The sequence below is a fragment of the Dryobates pubescens genome, chromosome 17 (assembly GCF_014839835.1).
Source record: "Dryobates pubescens isolate bDryPub1 chromosome 17, bDryPub1.pri, whole genome shotgun sequence".
Taxonomy (NCBI): domain Eukaryota; kingdom Metazoa; phylum Chordata; class Aves; order Piciformes; family Picidae; genus Dryobates; species Dryobates pubescens.
Window position 1 is genome coordinate 15471584 of NC_071628.1, and position 22661 is coordinate 15494244.

General features: G+C 38.9%; 1 protein-coding gene across 1 annotated transcript; it reads left to right on the forward strand.

Moving 5' to 3' along the window:
* Positions 1 to 466: 466 nt before the first annotated feature.
* On the forward strand, positions 467 to 22081 carry TEX9 (testis expressed 9). The gene is made up of 12 exons (XM_009911285.2): positions 467 to 611; positions 689 to 774; positions 1714 to 1777; positions 3168 to 3238; positions 6573 to 6621; positions 7489 to 7574; positions 7757 to 7932; positions 9915 to 9997; positions 12261 to 12434; positions 16466 to 16600; positions 17064 to 17198; positions 21806 to 22081. Exons 1-12 carry the CDS (start codon positions 561 to 563, stop codon positions 21884 to 21886), a joined length of 1191 nt encoding a protein of 396 aa, XP_009909587.2. The 5' UTR covers positions 467 to 560; the 3' UTR covers positions 21887 to 22081.
* The last annotated feature ends 580 nt before the right edge of the window (positions 22082 to 22661 follow it).

The following is a 22661-nucleotide window of genomic DNA, read 5'->3' on the forward strand; positions in this document are numbered from 1 at the left end:
GCAGTAAATTGGCTGGAACAGTTGCTGTAATGCTGCAAATGTGGATGCTTAATACACTGAAATAAAGGGAGAGTGGATTGGCAGTATGTAGCAGGGCCACAAGGCTTGAACACAGGGGTAGTAATAAGTATTAGAATAGTAAGTAATACACCCTCAGACCTTATCACTTCTCCCTCACCTACGTCCATGGCAGGCCAGTGCCATGCCAGGAGCCGGCTGATGCCTGGTCATGAGTCTTCTCCCCGTGCCCTGGGTCTGCAGCTGCTGTCACAGGGGTCCTGACATGGCGTCACCCTATCACCGAACTGTACCATGGAAAAAGGAATGAAGTGTTTCAGCTTTCCACGGCCTGGCAGCAAGGGACGAAACGGGACTGCCACTGGCCCTGCTCTCTGTAACCATCAGCGTCAGGAGGAGCCACGGCCACAGGCCGCGGTGGAAAGGAAAACAAGCCGTGAGGGGCCGGAGGCAGAGCCGCTACCTCCGCGGCGGCAGGCGGTTGCCCTGGCGAAGCAGACGCCACGCAGCAGCCTCCACTCAGCACCCTGCGCGCCAACAAAATGGCGGCGGGCGGCGGCGACGGGATACGGCGGGGCGGGAGGCTAGCCGGGGTAAGGCGGTGTGAAGGGATGCGGGGGAAGGTGGCTATGCCGTGTTCGTCCCGCATACTAACTCGTCCTCGCTGCAGATGCCGAGATTGCCCGGCGCCCTCCTGCCTTCCGCGGGGACCAGCGTGGTGAGCGGCGACTTGCTGGCCAAGGAGGCGGAGTACAAGTAAGGAGCGGCCGGGGGCGGCGGCCAGGCCCTGTCATCACAGTCTCGTCCCGCTCGCTGCTGGCTGTCCCAACAAACTTTACGGTTAACCTGCTGTATTGGAGCCCCTCAGCTAGTGCCCCCAGACCGTACCAAGGGGAGCACCGAAAGCGATGTTTACCTCTTCTCCTGCCCCTGCTTTACGCAGGGGCCTTGGGCCCGGCTGCATGCTGCCTTAGGCTTCGCTTTGGTCCTGCAGCAGTGGACGTGAGGTTTTTCTGTGTTTAAACAACAAACTTTTTGAAAGTACGACTATATAAGTGCTTAAGGCTTTTATATATATAAAAAAAAAAGGGGCATAAAAGCTCTAACGCTTGTGACAAATATTAAAGCACATTTAAAGCACTTGCTGTTACCTGTCAGTTCTTGGTCCCTGTGAATGGTGAGGATGTGCGAAGATCCATGTCTCAGATAATTGTTCATGCTGCATGAAAAGCTATGAAGTGAAGAATGCAAGAACACAAGCTTACTTTAACATATGTATATACAGTGCCACATTTTAGCTATGTGATCTAGTAATGTCATTGTAAACGTTTCTTTTCCCAACCCATGCTGCTAGGTATGCCTAAGGGTAAGGACTGCACTAAAACCAGAAAGTATTGAGGAAATAGACATAAAATGTGTATTAAGAAATGCCATGGCCAAAACCAAGGACACGGTTTGCCTCTCAGAATTACAGTTTTAGTCTTAACCCTTGAACGAGTGTAGAGGTTTTGTTACAATTTACTTGAGAGAACTCAAATTGTTGAAATGTAACTTTGTTAATACCCTGAACTATATCTTGATGTTCCTTTGTAGGAATTAAAATTTCACTTAGTTCAGGCAAGAGATCCTGCCATGCTTACATTTATTTCTTTTAAATCTTTCAAAGCTCAGTGACAAGCATTCTTGCTCTTTCAGGCGATTGAATGAAGAATTAGAAGCAAAAACAGAAGACCTGGTGCGTCAGGCTGAAGAAGTAATGGTGAGTAGGTTATGCATACTGTTACATAATTCAGCCTTGATCCACAAGCCCACAGGGTCAGGTTTCAAAAGTAAAGTATTTTGTTTTCAAATGCAAACTAAACATTTAATTATTCCCCCACCCCCACCCCCCTTGTAAATTTTCAAAATTGTAAAATCCTACTAAAAACAAATCCAAAAGTAGTTTTTACCGAAGTTTCTCCTGTTGGTATGTGTTTACACTGACGTGCAGAGTGCTTGTGCAGATACGTACATAAAACTGCATAAAAATCTTTAGTTAAGCATCTGTAGATAGTTTTATGTCTTAAGTACAAAAAAAAAATGTTGAAAACCAGATTTTGAAAATACATAGTTAGCAAGAAGACAGATTTCTTAGGAAAGTTGCAAATGTATTGTCAGTATTACCTTTTGATGTCAGTGTAGCTGCATACCACCTAGGCTCAAGTTTTCGTCCGAAAATTGGAAGGGAACAGAGGAGGTATGCATTATACCCAAAATAGCTTGGAGAAGGTGTTCTACATATTAGAGATATTAATTGTAAACATACTCAACTAAATAAGGCTTGTAAAACAATCAATTGCCACTTCTAGAAGACAATACTGTTGAAACTTCATTTTTATGTCCTGTGCAAACATGTCCTTCTCTTGAGCTGTAACAGGCTGAGGCTAACGGCTTGTCATTTGAAAAGAAGCAGATGGAGTAGCCAAAATTGCATTCAGTCTTTTTCCTTTGAAAACCAATAACAACAAAACCACTTTCTCTTTTTCTCTAAATACAGAAGATCAAATATTCTTAGGACATTTGATATACCACATGGCACTGTTGAATATACATTTAACAACCAAAGAAAAACAGTCTTAGGTGTAAAAAAAAACCCAAAACCAAATTAAACACCAAACAGGACAACTGGATTTTTTTCTGGATTATGCTTTCTAACTGTAATTTAGCAACATGGAAGCTATCTGAACATTCAGACTGAATTGTTCTCTAAAGTACATGCAACATGTCAATGTCCAATTCTGGTCACATTGGATGAATACATACTTCTTTTTAAGGCTTATTGTGCAATATGGAAAACTAAAAAACTGTTGCACGTGCTGTGCATTTGCTGCTTCTATATTTCAGAGAAAAAGGATGATGTTAGGCAAAAGTTTTTTGAACAAAAGTTTTCTGTTGTGGAGCAGAAATAAATGTTTGGGGCAATGGCATTTTAATTTTTATCCATCCTTTCCCATGTTTGAGAAGTCCTTTTCCATAGTACACCGTGGTTTCCATTCTTTTTCATAGCCGAATATCATTGCTGTGATCTGTGATGTACAAAATAGTTCATCTTTAATGGATTATATTCCCCAAAAATTTATTACTCTTTTTTTTTTTTTCTTTTAATAAAGAAAGGCCAACAGGGACTATTATCTAGACCAGTTTCAGTACAGACTAAGTCACATGAAGACAACAGAGAGCGGTATGTGTTTTACAAGTGCTTCATGTGTTTTGTGGGGAATCTTCTACACCGAATTTGCACACTTCACTTGTGCCCTAGTCACTTTCCTGTTTACCTATCTTTACTGTACTGGTGGAGTATAATGTGTTTTTTTCCTATTATTTAAAACAACTGATACTAAGTAAGTGTTACTCCTTGTTATTTCAAGCAATTTTACTGAACTGTTCTACCTAGGATGCTAAGTAGTGCTGACATCTGTTAAAAAGCAGGGTAAGGTAACAGGCTGCTTTGTAGGACCAAGTTGTAGACACTCAGCAGTAGATGGGTTTCAAACAGTTCAACCGACAAAACTAAGAAATAGGTACTGGTTTATATTTAACATGGCCTAAATGTTCCTAGGACAGGGAAGGGCATGATAAAATAAAATCAACAATGCAACCCAAACCCGGTTCTAAGACAAACAAACATGCAGCTGCCACCTTCTGGAAATTGGGTATCATTACAGTTTGGAGGCCGACATACCTTTGTCCTGTATGAGCGTACATAAAACTGAGGGCTTTGGCCTGTGTGTTCAAATCCGTTAGCTCTGGAGTGGATACATGGCTGTATTGCTGTATTTACTTAGTTGTCAGGAGCATTAGTATTTACTTCTGAGGCAGAAGCAAAAGTTTGCTACTATGCTTAAAAGTATTCCTGAGCTATTTTAAATTGTCTGTCTTACAGAGGGGGGGAAAATAAGAAGCTCCATGCGTTATCAGTGTAATCATGTTTTGAACAAATTCTGGATATTGCTTTAGTTTTATATTCTGTTAGATGGATTTTGAAGAGTGGACAGAAAATTGTAAAGAACTTCAAACTGGAGTTGAGTTACAGGGCTGTTTTAGGAAGTAACGTGAGCAGAGGATTCAGCCCCACAACTTCAATGGCGTACGTTTGAAATACAGAGGAGTGCTGGAAGAATTAACAAAAGCCCACCTTGGCACTTAGCATGGCAGGTCTACCAATTACCTACAGAAATTAAAATACTCTGAAACAACCACGGTTTATGTTGTGATCAACATTTATGTGAGAGAAGAATGGAAATCCCATGCTATAGTGAAAAAAATTAGAAAAGCATGCTAGGAATTGGGCACACTGATTATCCATGAGTGAACATGGAGCAATTCAATTAGATTAGTTCCAAGTATTTAATATTTAATTAAAATTTTTCTTTCTTTCAGAGCTGTGCAAGCATATAGACCATAAATCTAAAGGAAACACTTGAGACATTTTTTAAATACCCATTTGAAATTTCCAGTGACTCCTTTAAGGAGAATGAACACTAAAACAACTGGAAATAAGAGGAGAAATTGAACCAAAAAAAGATGTGGGGTGGGAGGGAAAGAAAGACAGGCTAAAAGGGAAGAATCAGTACGCAAAGTAAAAACCCCACAAAACTGACAACCACGCACAAAAAACCCCAACCCCCAAAACAAAACAAAACAAAAAATTCATGAGCCACTCTCCAAGTCAGTGTATTTCAAAAAAAGTTGTAGTGGATTTTTTAATAGCATAATTTGTGCAGAGAAACTTGAATGACATAGAGACAAAGCAGCTCCAGTGACACCACACTGAAATCAGCATTTGTTTACACTCTCACTCTGGAGAGCATTGCCAGGCCAACGGCGATGGGAACTGCACGCGCATGGGCAAGCATGCTATAGGCTTTGAATAGGATTAGCAGACACAAAGGGTTTGCTCATGCACATACATCTCGTCTTTACATGCAGAGATGAAATTGTGAAACATTAGCTTCTGTTTCAGTGTTGCCATAGTACTCTAGCTACTTATTTGTATAGCTTTTCACTTGCCAAACAATTATAGAACTGTATGATAAAGTTTTAAAAATGGGTTGTAACGTATGGGAAGAGGGGGGAAAAAAAAGGTTAAACAAATTTGAGGAATTTAGTGAACAATGAGGGTGGTTTGTGGTTTTTTGCCTTTTTAAAAATTTGTTTTGTTTTGAAAAGAGACAACAAATATAGTAGGAACAAATTAGTCTACTGATGAAAAGAACATTATTGTTTTATTAATTACAGTGCTGTATTTTCATATTTTCCAGAATAGCACATAACTGCTATTTCTGTGGCAGCAACTCCTCACCTTCTTCATGCTCCTAGAGCTAGCCAATAGGAAGGAAGCATGAGGAAAATAGGGTAAATAGACAAAACCTAATCATCCTATTCTTGAACTCTGTTGCCAACCACATGCAGATGATTCCTCCTGGTTTTTGGTTTTGTTTTTGGATTAATGAAATATGGAGCTTTGTGCAGATAATTCTTGTTGATGAATGGATGTCTGAGAAATTTGTAAAGGCTGCATCCAAACATTTGCTTAAATCAGACAGACAAAAATACTGAGGTGACCTTGATGTGCCTGAAATTTAAATTTTATTCCAAATCTTTTGTGAGGCAGAATTTTAATTGAAGTAAAACAGTATAAAGGGTAGTAAACAGTGGCCTTTCAGCGTGGTGACACAGATTCACATAACTCATTCTGAAAGCAAAATAGTTACAAGAAACAACCTACACAGTGCATGCTAAAACTTTCTGTTTGTTTCCAGCAGATGTTAGTAAGAATCATTTAACTTTAAGTTTGGTCACTAGGAAGCATGGTTTTCAGCCAGATATGCAAGCTGCCTTTTTTATTACTGGTGTGGGGTTTTACTGTTGTTTTGTTTTGTGTTGTTTTTCATCTGTAAAATGGATACAGTATTTATCCTGTATTTCAGAGAAAATTATGGAAGGCTTAATTTATACATTGCCTCCACCTCATACTCACTCAGTAGCCCCTGTCAATTGACTTGACAACAATCAGTCTGAACATACAATTGCATTCCCTCTTAGGGTACGGAGGACACTGGTTTACGTCTTCATTTTCTTTGTATTAATTCAGGGATTTGTATGTCAAGCGCATTAGGCACTGAGCTGTTGGTGATCTTTGGTAATGGATTGTCAGTCTCTGTGGTTGAAGCTGATAACACCCTGCACACTGGCTAAGTACTTGCTGATACAGAGAATCATTGCTTTAATAAATGAGTGGTTGCAGCAATCACCTGAATTGCAAGAGATGAGATTCAGATTCTAGTAATTAATAAACTGCTGTATTGGGTACCCTGGACTCTCCAGGTGGTTTAGATAGCAAATAAGGGAAAAAAGTAAGGATGGAGAATGAGACCGAATTTGTGACTGAACTCAGTATATGTTCCTACCTTAGCAATATTGTTTATTCTAGACATAAGTGCTGTTCTCCTGATTCTGATAGGGAAGATTATTTTGTTACACATATTCAGTGATTTATTTTTTTTTCCCCTCAGAGATCCACTCTGTCCTGAAGTTTTGTCTCTTAGACACTCACATGCCAAGGTATCAAAGTCAAAACCACCCTGGTTAATTTCTCTTCCAGTAGAATTTCGATATCTTACTTCTGGTCTTAAGGCTGTGCTACAGTTGGGGCTTACATTGGTGAAAGGAAACAATGTTCAAAGCAGTGCTAGAGGAGCCATGCCATTGCTGGTTGAGCAGACTTACTTCACATTTTGTTTTGTGCTCTAAACCACTATTGTCCCTCCCCAGGAGTAAATACTAAAGGCAGTGCTACTTCTGGATGTACTAATAAACAATTAGTCAAAATAATTGAATAGAGGAAAGGAAATGTAATGGGAAAAGGAGATTGATACTAGGAATAAAATCAATAGTCTATAATTACAGTTACATTAAATTTTTAGAAGGTGAGATAGAGCTTCCAAAAATACTTTTTTCAGTTATTTATCAGAATTTATCAGTATTTATCAGCATAAACCCCCCAAATTTTTGAATAATATTTATTTGTGTGAAAGCAACAAAAATATTGTTAGATCTTACTTCTTCAGGGAATATGTAAGATTAAAATAATGCAGAAAAAATTGCTTGGTTTGAACATATGATAAAGATTTTCCAAATAAACGGACTCTGTTGACAGCCCAGTAGTTAATATCTTGATAATAGCTGAGAGCCTTTCTTATATATTAATTAATTATGTATTATAATATGGGCATACAAACATAAAAGTAGCAACATAAGTACAAACGAAAACTAAAAGTTGTGCTTTTGAAAGTTTGAAAGGCGTACTTTGAAAAGGATCCTTGAGTCTGAATATATGAAAAAGATAAAGACCAAAAGGGGGATGGGGGTAGGAAAAGTAATTCCTAACTAATTTTTTAAAAAATCATTGCTTTCTGAAAAAAATTATAGCTAGCAAACAAGAAGAAATGTGGTTCCATGCCCATGACTGAAAACAGACCATACTCTGGAAGTAAGGGAAAAAGAACAACCTCAAGGTATATTATACACATCTCTTTTTCTTAGTAATAATGTATTTTAGTTGTGTATGTATGCTTCTACATTTATATATAGTTGTATAAATAAATGTATCAACCTTTTCATCCTTCTCTGTCTACTCTTTTTGTAATTATTTTTTAAATTATAAAATTAAATGTAGCATTTATATTTTTTTTTATAGTTCAAAAATAAGAAACTTGGAAGTACAAAGTGCTGACAGTGTTTCGGTCCTGGAGGATTGCATGGATTTTTCTTTAGCAAGAGCAATACAGAAAACTGAAGAAAAACTGAGGAAAGGAGGCTTACCAGATTGTCTGGATGAAGACGTTCCATGTGTTGGAAGTGAAGTTGAAACAGGTAGGTTTCTGCCCATGGTAAAGCACTTTTACTCTTCCTGACTGTTAGAAATGGATTCATCTGGGGGGAAAACAAAGAAGAGTGTCTTTAGAAATTACATGGAAAGATTTTAAAGCCCTTAACTTAAAGGAAGATGAAGGGAAGGTTTTTCTTCTTTAGATAGTCCTATAAAGAAGATCAGGTCACATGAATAATCATGGGGGCAAAGTAAACTTTTATTTTGATTTCCACCTTTGTAAGATGATGTTTGGATGGTTATATATGTTGAACACGTGCATAACGTTTGATTCCTTTCACCGGGGAAACAGAAATACATGATACAAAGCTTGTGTGTCCAAAAAGAGGAGCTTCAGTCCTTCACATAAATTCTGCCTTTAGAGGAAAAAGCCTTTTGTCAGATCAGTGCTATGGATCTTAGTAAATGGCTTAAATGAAGTAGTGTTTTGTCTACAGTGCTTGAATGAGAGCTCTCCAAATAATTTCCAAATCAAAATCGTGTGTGTGTTTGTCCTAGAAAGGGGATTGCAGCATTTGCCAGTGAAGCTAAAGGCATGATTGCACATACATCTTTCTGGCTCTAGTATGGTGAAAGTGATTTTGTGTATGCTAAAGTAAGCATTAATTCAGAGATTCACTGCAGTAGTACAAAATGCCCAAACTCTCTTCTTCAAAGGTAACAGCTTGATGCCATCAAGCATGCCAACACAGAGAACCTTCATTTCTAATATCATGTAATTCTTTGTACATCTTCTGTTGATACATGTTGCAAAACAAATCCTCAGATACTTTTCTTATTTGGTGTAAACTTTCAGTGCTGTCCAAAGAAAGTTCTTTATAGATCAGTTTTTCATTCACATAATGCATAATTCACTTAGTAAATGCCAAATCACAGTATGTTTTATGAAGAAAATCAAACAACTGGAAGTTGCATGAAAAAGTTTTAAACTTGATGGCTTCAATATGGTCTTAGTGTTGGGATAGCCACTAGTTACCAGAATCTAGGAAAGCCAGTCTGCATCTTATTTTTGTTTGTAGTGTTTTCCTAAATGCTACTGAGTGTTTGCCCCTGCAGAGTTACAACTTAAGCTGCAGTTGACAGTTGATAAAGGAATGTGGGTGAAATTAAAAGAGTTCTTGTTACAGCAAATGAACAAATGTACCCATCCAGCATCATCATGTTCAGCTCCAGATACTCCTCCTCCACTTTATTCTTTTTCTCTTGTACCTACAGTGAATAATAGTTATTCCTGTCTTGTTCAACTTGATCCTCATACATTTCCATGCTTCATGTGTCTCTGGGAGTTCAGGAGAAGTTCCTTGTGAATGATATGGGGAAAGAGTGGGGAACAGGGAGTAAAAGAACATGCTGTTCACATGCAGCTGGTTTTGTCATGGCAGTAATACATCTTCTAGGTGCCCAAGAGTAATAAAATACTTTGTTTGGAAAAAACCTTCTCATTAAATTGATTTTATTCTAAACTATAAATTAAATAATGTTATCAGTGTACTTTAGAAAGCACAGACTACTGTGTGGGAGGGGTATTTACCTGTTAGGAGGGGTTTGCAGTTTACATTTAATTCCTTGTTAGCAGTTTCAAATTACTTTGGGTGTAACTGCACAAATTGCAGCTACAGATTGATTGCAATGTAGGTGTACCCTGCAATACAGTTATTTTGACTTCAGTCTCAAGGAATGCTCTAATGTATCATATTGTGATGAGAGTTTTGAAAATTCTAAATCTTTCACATTTTAAAGATTTCAAATTCAGTCATTAAAGGGAAAAATCTATACAAAGCTTAGCCCTAAGAGTGGGAAATGTGCAACATTTAGTTCGACATCTGAAGTTTTGTTTGCCTATTTTTAATAGCTACAAATACTGTAGTGTGTTTAAAAAACAAGACAAAAGTTCTTATATCAGCCTTTTGTCTGCATGGAATAATGAGTACTTGTGGATATTAAATGTAACTTTTTATGTTCACAGAAACTCAAATCAGATTTCTGAAGGCAAAGTTACGTGTTATGCAGGAAGAGCTGGATAGTGTAGTGTGTGAATACAGGAAAAAGGTAAGAGGTGAGCTTTCTTACCTGTAGAAATGGACTAGGTTCCTGTTTAACAAATAAGCACATCAGAATTTCTTCAATTTCTTCAAATATTAAGAGCTAAAGTTCGGTTTTATTTCCTGAGAATTTAGAGTCAAGGATGATAGTTTCTGTATGAACATGATCTTGGGCTAAAAGCTTGTGAAACATACTTCATGAAAAAGAATTTGAGGTGGGGAAGAGCCACTAAGAATAAACACGTGTCGCAGATGTAGGGACACTGGGGTGCTGCCCTGTTCATTGCTGCTGGGGAGAGCATGTTAGCAGAGCCTAAGGAACAGAAGAAGGATACAATAGCCATCAAATACAGACTTTGGATTATAGAGAGGAGTGGTGCCCAAAGCTGGGTGATGGGAGGAGAGGGATATTTAGGGCAGCATGAGAAATAAGTATGAGAAATTTTGGGTGGTTTCGGTGTAGAAACAGCAGATCTGTGATCCATTTTCAGTGGAATACTGTAATCAAAAGATTCTCAAGGCTACCTTTGAAGCAGAGAACTGTACTTGGAATTCTATATTTGGGCAGATCAAACTGAAGTGAAAGCATTCTGAAGCTGCACCAGTACTTTTCCTGTTAGAGTGTACAACAAGTGAGTTTTACCTGGCAGGGGGGTTTCAGCTGATTCTCAAACATCTCTTCTGTAAAACCTTAAATTTGTTTGTGTCTTTCTGCCAGAAGATCACCTCTTTATCTCATGTGAAATCAAGCAAGGCTTTTAAACTAACTTTCCACTTTACACGATTAGATTATTTTTAGTTGTGGTCTTAACTTCAGAACGCTTTTTTCCCCACCTATTCACCAGGCCAAAATGTGATGATGATATTCAAAACGTATGTCCAGCTTTTAATTTAGAGCTAAGGAGCTGGATAATTTTTTTATTTTTGATAGGTACCTGGAGAAAAACTTTAGAGGAAATTAGATTGTAATATTTTTTTATCTGTACTTCAGGTGCTTCTGGATTTCAATATTTTTATGCTACAACCAATAGAAAGTTGCTGCATTAGGTTTTAAAGATTTTTTTCATTTTCAAGTCAAATATAATTTTGTCAGTAACTACAGGCCTTTATCATTCAATGTCAAAAATCCTACAGGATTCACTTACTATAGCAGATACCAGAAGACAACCTTGTACCTATTCTTATCCCACTCCTATAGCGCTCCAAAATATCCAAATGTATCATTTTGGATAATAATTTTTCTGGTGTGAAAACAACTTTATGACATTCAGAAGCTCAGAAGAATTTCAAACTGGCAAAGCCTTGAGACTGATTCTGGGTATTTTTCCAATTCACAGTCCAGTTATTGTTAGGAAGCAGTAAGTATGTTTTAATTGTAAAGAAGTCGAGTTTGAGGTGCGTATGATCACGTGAAACTTAAGAGTAAAGCACATCTGTTTCCCAGGTGGGAACTATATATTCCTGGGGACTATGAGGACAGGAGAGAAAGACTTACTTTCATAGGAACTCCACTTCTGTGTATGGCTTGATTTCTTTTTCTTAAGGAAATGAAGGGTATAACGTATCTCTCAAATAGTCTACGTTAGTATTCACTTAGAATGCTTAAAAGGTTATAAAAGAAAAAAGCCTTGAAATGATAATGCTCAATGTGGGATGTAATTGCCAGTAGGTCATGAATCTAATACAGGATTCATTTGATGCTAAGAGAATCTTAAATTTGAACACTTGATGTATCTCAGATCATTAGCTTGCTTTTAAGTCAAAACCAGAGAGCCTTTCAGAACATAATGTATTGGTTTATTGCTGATTATATTCTATTCTTTTTCTCAGAATTTTTCCTAACGTGTGCATTTAGCTGTGCTCACCAAAATGTCACAGAATATCTGTGTGCCACTGTTATTCACGTTATTCTATAACATTTTGATAGTTCTCAAAACCTTTGACTTGTGAGAAATTAAATGTATTACATACTGCTACAAGATAGTTCCAAGTAAAAGACTTACTGGTTTTTGAAGTATTGTGCTGGTAAATTAGTATTTGGTTTTTCTTTGTTTGTCTTAGTTGTTTGCTTTTTAAGAACTGTTGCGAAATCTATCACGGAAGATCTAAACATTTCAAAATAACATGATTTTTTTTTTAGAGCTGTTATATCCATACCTACAAGATGCATAATTTTACCTCCTTTCATTTAGAAAACATTACTATTTCATTATCCTTCTGCTTCCTTGCGACAATTTATTATCTTTTTTATGCTACTTGCTGTCAAACAGGATGATGAAAATAAAAAGTTAAAGTCTCGGCTGAAAGATACTGAGGAAGAAAACGCCAGACTGCAGCGAACCATCAGTATGCAGCATGCTCAGACTGAAAAGTACAAAATTTTGTCACAAGAAGCTAACAAAAAAGGTGAAGGGTTAAAACAAGAGGTCTTTGCACTAGAAAAGGTATTGCAGATATTAGTCTCATTCTTCTCAAAAAAGGGGAAAAACCTGCATGAAATCACATTTGATAGTTTGTATCCAGTGATCCCGTTCATGTTTCAGTCTCTGATAACAGTTTTTAAAATTGTGGGTTTAAATACTCCAATCACTTGTTTAAAGGGAGAAGTGATGTATTTTGCTAATCACCTTTCTTCTGTTTCTACAGTCGTATATTTGTGTATTTTAAAATTCAGTTCTTGTATATAAGACCCAAAAGAGACAAAACAACCTTGTCAGGAACTGCTGCCATGTTCACAAAGGAATCTTGAAAAATAATGATAAACATCATTGTTAAAAATTTTTCCTGGTAATTATTATTCCTGGCTACTGTAAACTGTGGAGCCTGGTGAACATTTGGGGGGAAAAAAAAAAATCAAACCAAAAAAACCCAATAAAACCCCAAACCCACCTGCATCTTACATTAGTATCTTCTGCAGGTAGAGGAAAGGCTGTGTCTTTCCTCATGAAAATGGACTGTTTGAAAACCAGCTACTCCAATTTGGATGAATCAGAATCAACCTGGCTCCTCCTGTAGGCCACATACGCAAAACTGTGTATGTGCCTAGTTGTAGCAGATGGCCTGCACACACAGCTTTGTTTGTTTAGAACTTAATGTAAGAGCAGCATGTGTTTTTCTTTAATTACTCAGAGCTAGAGATATTCACTTCAAGATCACATAATAGAAGTATTTGTGTGTCACATGTAACCAAAAGAATGTTTCACTTAAGTTGGGGAATACAGAATGCAAAAAGCAGCCTAATCAAGTCCCATTATACTTCAACTGAATGATACTATGCATTTGTATAGGTATGCTTTCATCTTAATGTTACATACTTCTGGCATTTGAAAACCAAAATGTTTTTGTGGTTTTTTTGTGCAGGTACTTGAAAGTTTTAAGTTCCCTTAATAGAGTACCCTGACTGTTGTTTCTGACAGGAAAAAATATTCAGTAGTAGTACTCGTACTGCTCCTTAGCTAACAGGAAACAGGGCTATGAGATTTACAAAGTCATTTAGTCCTTTCGCTTAAACCAAGACAGGAACATAGATTATAATCTGGATGTGAGTTTGTTTAACCTGTACTCAAAGCTTTCGGTGATGGCAGTTTCCATAATTTCCTTGGACAGTCTTGGCTGGTTCTTGTACACAGAGTTGGAAAGTTTAACCTGATAATCAGATGTCTGTTGTGGAAAAAAAGGCTTATTGACTTCTGGATATGGTGCAACTACCATATCCAAAGTATGGACGCTTTTCTCACTTGTCTTTGCTCTGGATTTGCTGTTCTAGGTTGCTTTAATCATTCCTAATAGGTAAACATGCTCTACCACTAAACTCCAAAGACTCCTTACAGCCAGTCTAGAGAATGGTTTCTGTATAGTCGAGCTAGCACAAATATAACCTCTAATTCTGGGGCTTTTGTTGCTTTTTTTGTGATTTCTATTGCAACATAAATGATGGAAGACTTAAGTAATGATAAATGTTTTCACAAGCTTCCTTAGATTATCAACAGTTTATGCAATTTCACGTATTTTTTTAATGTGTCTAGGCAAAGATTCTCATGTAGTTTTGTAATTTATCTGAAATGTGGTAATTGGTTTGTTACTATATTTCATTATTTGGTGTTTGGTCTCTGTGACCATTTCTGCTGGAGTACCCACCTCAGGCAGCAGCCAAATTCTGATTCTGCCCAAAACTTCCATCCTATTGTTCCCATTATTCCTCTTTTTATCCATCTAGTTGATCTAAAAAATAATAGCACCTCTCCTGTTGCCTTCCTCCACCCTTCTCTAAGAACCAACCTTCCTCTGTTCTCACTTGTTAATTCAGTCCAGCTTTATGTTAAGCAAACATTCTCTCTCAAATGTTTTTTGGGGTGGACAGGTGTTGCTGAGCTTTCTAAAGATAGAAGTGCTGTGTATGCTTGCTACTGAGAGGGAAGAAAGCCTGCAGGGAGGGTTACTCTTGGAGCTCTCTAGTATCACACCCCCTACTGATACTCAAGTGCTTCAGCTATGCCAGAACAGTGGAGAAAATCCAGAGATTGACATAAGATGCAGTTTTAGAACACAGCAGTTTCAATCCCCCCACCTTAGAGAGACATTATATGAGAAAATCAATACAGCTCTTACCTGAAGTGCTGAAGAATTGGCAGAAACCTTGTCTACTTACAAAATAAAACGCTTATTTCTGGCACTTTTAAGATGACAAACTTGAATATAATTAACAATATACCATCACTGGATGACTTGCAAAAAAATCCTTGATAAAGGTACTATCTATGACAGTCAATGTCAAAAATCCCTGCAAGAATTATTAGAATTCTTTCAGTAAATCATATGATTAGCTGATACAGCATTTGCACTGCCTGCAGACTGGGCTTTTGTGGTCATTAAGTGCTCAAAAGGCTATATTCCAAAGCTTTTTATATTAATGCAGAATAAAATGCATAACACAAAAGATTGAGTTGACTCTATTCACAATTCCATCATTTGATACAAGACAAAAAGGTTTGCATGCTGTGCAGCTTGTTTTCTTTGGAAGCATGGGGGCACTTCCCAGCAAATGAATTTGCAGTCCCTGATGATGCACTGGCAAGTGATCCAGAGAGGGCTCTGCTGCCTACTAGCCAGGCTTTTACTCATCATTTTGTGTTCAATCAGATCACAGTATCACAGTATCGCCAAGGCTGGAGGAGACCTCGAGGATCATCGAGTCCAACCTGTCACCACAAACCTCATGACTAGACCATGGTACCAAGTGCCATGTCCAATCTCCTCTTGAACACCTCCAGGGATGGCGACTCCACCACCTCCCCGGGCAGCCCATTCCAATGACAAATGACTCGCTCGGTGAAGAACTTTCTCCTCACCTCGAGCCTAAACTTCCCCTGGTGCAGCTTGAGACTGTGTCCCCAGCAGATGGACAGGTTAGCAACAGAATGCAGATGTTGAAGCAACATCTGTTTTTATAAAGTCTTGGAGGAGACACATTCACCAGCAGAATTTTTGAGGATTAGTTAGATGCATTTTGTTCTCTTGTTTTCTTCATCCATTTTGGAGAAGATTGAAAGCTATTCAGAAATACCTGTCCCTATCATAACTATTATAACTTTGCTGCATACACCTGTAAATTAGTAGGTACTTACTGCTTGGATAAGTGATGTAGAAATCATAAGCAACCACCACAAGAGCTGGTGTGGAACTGAGAAAATAGAAAAATGACTCAGAAGTATGGCAGTCTAAAGGTAAAAAACAAGGGTTAGCAAATTCCATGTCTGTCCTGATTTGGTTAAAAGAATCTTTGCATCCCCATTAGTAAAATTTTGATATTTTTTTTTTAAAGAAGTCTGTTTCTTTTACACAAATGACAATGCCAGAATTGTTTATTTCTTCCTCTTTTTTCCATACTCCCTGACCTTTAAGCACATTATTCCATTCCTCAGCTTGGTCTCCTTTTCTCATTTCCTCACTTTCAGCACTAGGAAATACTATCAACAGAAATACTATCCATAAGCACCTGAACAACTGTTTTCTGCTAGATGAAATAGTTGCTACCCTCAGCCATCTTCAGTAGGCCATTTTAACTTTTGTTGGTAATTGCATGTAGTAAAAGAGCAGGTGGGAAGGAGGAGCTGGGAATACTTACCACCGTGCCAAAATCTGGCCCAGAGTGGACACAACAACAGTTCTTTTTGTTTTTCTGACTGAACATACAAGGTTTTCAGTCAATCCTGTGATCTTACATGATCAGTTTCACAATTATTGTGAGAAGCATTTAGAACAAAATTAGACAGATCCCTTTTCAAGATCTCAAAGGAGAAGTGGTGTTTGAATGGTGAAATTGTCTTTGAGACAGATTCTACCTGCAGGCCAAAGCAGCCCATGGACTCTTCAGTTTGCAAGGGTAAGCTTTACTGTAAATGCGTTGTCTATATGGGATTATTAAAGAATAAACGTTCATAATGTCTGGGTTTAAAATCCTTTGCTTCTTAAATAGGAAGTGGAGAATCTAAAGCGTGCACAAAAGCAGGCCACAACCTGTCAGAATGCAACAGAGGTTCGCTTAAACAGGGCTCTGGAAGAAGTGGAAAGGTATAAAGTGGAGCTGAATAAACTGAAGCAAAGTAACAAGGTACAATGGCTTAGAAAAAGAAATTCCAGACTACAATTGTTTCATAATGCTAGAATGAGACAAAAGGGTTAAGCAGCTTTGGAAGCATCATTTCTCTACAAATTGTCCCAACATTAACTTAGAGCACATCACTAAAGGGCTTGGTGAGTTATCTTGGACAGTACTACTGCACCCTATGCAGGAGAAAGAAACGTACAAAGTATAGCCATTCTGATTTTACCTGTTTGTGTGAAAATTAGATGGGTTTAGAAAAAGGGAGCAGTGCACACACATCCCTAATACATACACTTGTAAACCGTGGCTGTTATCTTTGAGGTTTTAAGTTTTGAGGTGAGAATGCTTCGATCGATCCCTTTTCAAAAATGTTACCTGTTCTTTTGGCATTATGTAACAAAATGACAGTTTCATTAGTTAAAGCACTGCTTCCACAAATAATGCATTTTGTCTTCTCTTACCATGGTAGGACATGGCTAACCAAGAACAGAAAATAATTGAAGAACTGAAAACAGAAAACAAGAAGCTACAGAAACAAAAAGAAGAGCTAATGGCAGGTTTTAAAAAGCAGCTAAAGTTAATTGATATTTTAAAGAGACAAAAGGTAAGGACCAGAACAGTGTTACATTTAAAGTAAGAGTCCCTTTCAGTTAACAGTCTTTAGTCAGGTAAGGCAATCATGGAAACCAGACCCCAAGACTGGGAAGTTTCTTTGCAAGGGAGCAGCAGCCTCACTTTTATTACACAATCACAGATCATTAGGGGTTGGATGGGACCTCGAAAGATCATCCAGTCCAACACCGCTGCCAGAGCAGGATCACCTACAGCAGATCACAAAGGAATGCTGGTTTGGATATATCCAGAGAGTGCCAGTGTTTTGTCACCCTCACAGTGAAAAAGTTTTTCCTTATGTTCACATGGAACCTTCCATGGTGCAACTTGTACCTATTGCCCCTTGTCCCATCAAAGGGCACCTCTGAGGAGTAACTGTCTCCATCCTCCTGACACTGCCCTTCACGTATTTATAAGCATTAATGAGGTCACTTCTCAGTGTCCACCTCTCCAGGCTAAAGAGCCCCAGCTCCCTCAGCCTTTCCTCATAAGGGAGATGTTCCACACTCTCAATCATTTTTGTGGCACTGCACTAGACTCTCTCAAGCAGTTCCCTGTCCTTCTTGAACTGAGGGGCCCAGAACTGGACACAGTGTTCCAGATGTGGCCTCACCAGGGCAAAGTAGAGAGGGACTCTGCCCATCTGTCCAGCCTGTCAAGGTTCCTCTGCAGAGCTCTCTTACCCTCTAACAGATCAATACCTGCCCCCAGCTTGGTGCCATCTGCAAACTGACTGATGATGGACACAATCCCCTCGTCCAGGTCATCGATAAAGATACTGAACAGGATGGGGCCCAGCACTGATCCTTGGGGGACACCACTAGTGACTGTCTGCCAGCTGGATGTGGCAACATTGACCATCACTTCCTAGGGAAGGCTGGTCTTTTCAATTGACCTCATTGCTACCTTGGAACACAGCCTGTCTTGGTGAAAGATTACTACTGACAAGGTTTAGGACCAACAGTATCTGTTGATTCAGGAACAAATACTGTACAGGTAGTAACAGCACTCCCTTTGGTGCTGTATCAGTAGAATCCCTTTTAGCCTCTGCGACTTTTTTTGTTCTTTCCCCACCCCCACCCCAGCAAATTACTTAGGGCAGCAGTGGCTGTAACTGCCCTCTCAGGAGGGAGCCCTTAGGCTTAAGACTTAGGTTCTTCCTGGGTTCTTAAAGCCTGTCCTCCATCAACATTGTTTCTTTGTCTTTATATTCTGAAGTGTTCTGTACTTCACAGAACTACAGAATGTTAGGGGTTGGTAGGGATCTCTAGAGATCATTGAGTCCAACCCTCTGTCCAAAGCAGGATCACCTAGGGAACGCGCAGGAATGCATCCAGACAGGTTGGGAAAGTCTCCAGAGACTCACGTATACTATTCTGCTCTCATGTGTCAGACAGTCTGTAGTGACACCCACATGGCTGCATGGATACTCTTGCAGCTAGCCTACTTTTGAAAGTTGTTTGAGTTGACAGTGATGTCCTACCTCCCTCTGTTCCTCTCCCTCAGATTATGAAAGGGAGGGTAGGGGCCTCTGCCTTTTCCTTGCTTTAGCAGCTGAAGCTGAAACTGAACAGGGGATAAGTAGTAGAATACTTACTGACAATTCATGCTGAACAATTAGTGATACAGCTTTTGCAGAAAGGTTTGAAATATTTCAGATGAAATATGGCTAAAACTGGATTTAACCCTCAGGTTCTTCTGAGGCTGCAGAAGATGTGTGCAGAACTATGGGGTTCACAATAATCTGGATGGGTTCTTAAAGTCCCAGAGTGTGTCACCCATGACTACTTACTCTGCTGAATCTTACGTGTTTAATTCTGGAATGGATGTAATGCCCTTCTTTTAGCCCTCTCAAACCAAAGCTGTAGAATAGAGCTAAAGCGAGCAATTTGTTGAGCAGAAGCACCGCAGAAGGGTCAGCCTTTGAGATAAGAAAACAGAACATTTTGTTTACCCTTTGAGCACTACAGTCATCTCCAGACATTTTGTAACCACTCTTGGAGCTGTTGAATCCCTCCCAGAGAAGGAATAGTTTTGTATGGAGTGGCCATTTCATGTAACAAAATGCACATACTTATCCCTAAGAACTGGGAATTGCAGTGTAGAAATACACCCTTAAATCTGGAATACTCTCCCACCACAGGACAAAGGAGATAACTGCAAGAGGAACTAGAACTGCTTGTCTATATCTAGTGGAAGAGAATTTTTCTGGCAGCTAAGCTGCAGAGATCCAAGGATTCATCTAACAGAAATAGTGGCAGTTTAGCCTTTGGCCACCCCTTCTAGCTCTTGGACTTAATTTTAAAAGAATGAAACCCCCCCCAGCATTCACTCAGAATACACTTACACGTGAGGCAGCTCGTTGTCCCCTGGAACATGAGTTCACCGAGATGAGTGCCAAAGAGCAGTATTTCTGTTTATGCACTTAAAGTATAGCTGCCATAGGTTGAGTTGAATCTGCTGCTGATACCCATTGCTATGCTGTTGTCATGCCAGCCTCAAAATGAAAGTGCTGGCTGGAGCAAAGTATCATGGGGCTAGAAGTTCAGATTGTAACATGAGAGGCTTCCTGTTCTGGTTCCCAGTTTTGGGGTGTTAGTTTTTTTCTGCCAGACTAGCTTCTGCATGCTTGGGTGGGGCAAACTGCTTCTGCTGCTGCATTCTGCTGCACTTTTCTCCACATAAGTAGTTGTGCATTGCATCATTTACAGTAAAACTCTTCATCCCACCCAAAGGTTTTTTTGTTCCTTTCCCTCCAGTCTGCATGTGTGGGAAAGGGGCTGGTGAGAACATACTGTGTTAACCCAGGTCAATAGGCTCAGATAAACTTCACAAAACTTCATTAAAAGTATTTTTTTTTTTAAATTACAATTACTGTATCAGGACTGCAGATAGTAGGGGAAGCCAATTACCTTTTCATACAAAACCAGATACTTACTGGTAGTTGTCATTTCAGAGTAGAGTGACTGGAAGTTCCTGAAAGAGAATAGTGCTAACTGCCTTTTATAGCTGCTGGCAGAAGGCACAGGGAAGGGCAGCTGAAGTTCAGGTGTTCTTGGCATACATAACCACCTGGAGAACTTGACGTCTGCTTCACACAAGCCTTTTATTGAAGGAATGAGAAATATCTGATTTGGACTATTTGTATAGTATTTGTGTGGCAAATGCAGGTGCATGTAGTAGGTAGAGCCTGCCTGAAGGTTAGTTACTGCTACCACAGGAAGCACGGCAAGGGGGGAACGAAACCAAAACCATCCCCCAAAAGGTATTAAATATCAGTACTAGGATGAGATGCAGCTGGCATCAAGTAGCTTGCTAGTGTTTCCAGCTGGTCTCTTCAAATCATTCCCTGCTTGTCTTGAGACATAATGTAACAGACAATCTTAAACATGATAAAGGGAAGTTAGTCTGAGCTTTACAGAGATGGAGAATGTTACTCCACCTGTGGTAACTGCGATACACTTTGTTGTTTTGAACTGACACTGTGTCTTTAAATAGAAAACCAACAACTACAGACTCAGTGTAGACATTAATTGTTTCTTTAAAACACAAGCATTTTATTAACATTTTCAGTAGAAACTGTTTAGCTAGGACACTTTTCTTTCCACTTGGAATGATTAGAGCTACAAATTACATGGGATGTGGTGATGTGTCTGTGTGGCACAGCTGCAACCTCTGCTGTGACATCAGGGAGCTTTTTGATCAGTAGTTCTGTGCAAATACAGACCCTTTAGTACTTGTTTTCTCATCAAACATTGATGATCTTGACACTTTCCCATGCAATTGCGTGATTTAAACAGAAAATAACCTCATTCTAAGTTAAAGAGTTCTAATTGTTCCTTTCAGTGTTCCATGTAAAGCAACATACTATGTTCTGTGCAGTGGAAATAGACATTCAGAGTGCTACCATTTTAAAACTTAAGACACATGTACAGCTGGTGGAGGGTTGAGAGGGTTTTTATGTCCCATCATGGACCACAGATGTAGGGTGTGATTCTTGGCAACACAGCTACCAGGCATTTCTTGTTAAGGTATAGCAGAGTTAGTATTTGGTTTATGCTAATTGTTGAATTCTAATGGTGTCACTATTGCTAAAATCTTCATTTAATATTAAATAACACATACTAAAAGCACTAGCATGATGAATCTTAAAGATGTATTTGAGTCATAATAGCTTAAAAGTTAAGCTGTATATTGATCAGCTTGAAAGTATTACTGGTTGTCTTATAGGTGTTCTCTAATGGTCACCAGAGCTGCTGGATTTTCTGTCATTGCCTCACTAAAAATTGAGATCTTCTAAAAGCAACATAAAGAGTTAAGAGAAGTTATTGGTCTTGTTTTACTAGAGCTGAAGTTGCAATGTTCAGCATAAAACTTACCACATTATCACTACACTGTAGATTTTTTGCAGAAAACTATGAATAACAGCTCTAGTTTAAACAAGTGAACATCCATCAATACCACAGTACAAGAACCAGAACACGGTAGATGTGACACTGCCCCACTTCAGCAGAATTCTGTATAGCCACTCACACTGCTTTACCTTTGGCTCCTAATGTATTTTTCTTTTTTGTTTTTTTTTCCCCCTTTGTTTTAAAGATGCATATTGAAGCTGCTAAGATGCTGTCTTTTACTGAAGAGGAATTCATGACAGCTCTTGAGTGGGGAAATCACTGCTAAAAAACCCCACTTCTGCTTGAAATGCAAGTCAGATGGTACATTAGTTTGGCATTGCGTATGAATGCCTTGTTAACAGTTAATAGCTGTATATCCCAGTGAACTGATTTTCTTGATTTTGCTTATGTTCAAATTGTTTCACTTTTTTAAGCCTGATGATTAGTGTTGTATTATCACATGCAATAAAAATTCCTGTTGAAAGTTAAACTGTCCCTTCCTGAATGAGTGGAGAAGTACAGACCGTGCAGGGAACATTCCAACAGGTGAACACTGTAATCAGTTTCCTCTGGTTTAGCATTTAAAACAGCACTTTATCTAAGGTAATATTCAGTCCCAAGTAGTCAGGGTTTAGTCTCAGAAAATACCTTGTTGCAACAGAAATAAATAAACCAGTGATCCAGTTGAGAAGAAAATGTCATGTCCTTTCTTAAAACACGTGGTTGGAAAATTGGCCTTGTCTGTTCCCTGTAACAGATCTCCCCTGAAAATTTGGCTGGTGTGTAATTTAAGCTCCACCAGCTCTTGTACAGAAATGATTTTAACTTCTTGTAGCTTAGACCCTGCCTTAGACCCTGGTGGCAAAAACAGATGAGACTTGCCCCTTGCTAGCCAAACAGACGCTGGAGCTGATGCAGTTGTGTTACGTAAAATTGGTAACAATAATATTGAATCTTTCCATGGCCATCAGCTGCTGCTTTGAGATAGTCAGAAGTGATGGCTCCATACCCACAAGTGCACTACAAGTATTGTATGCTTAAAAGATTTCATGATGTCATCA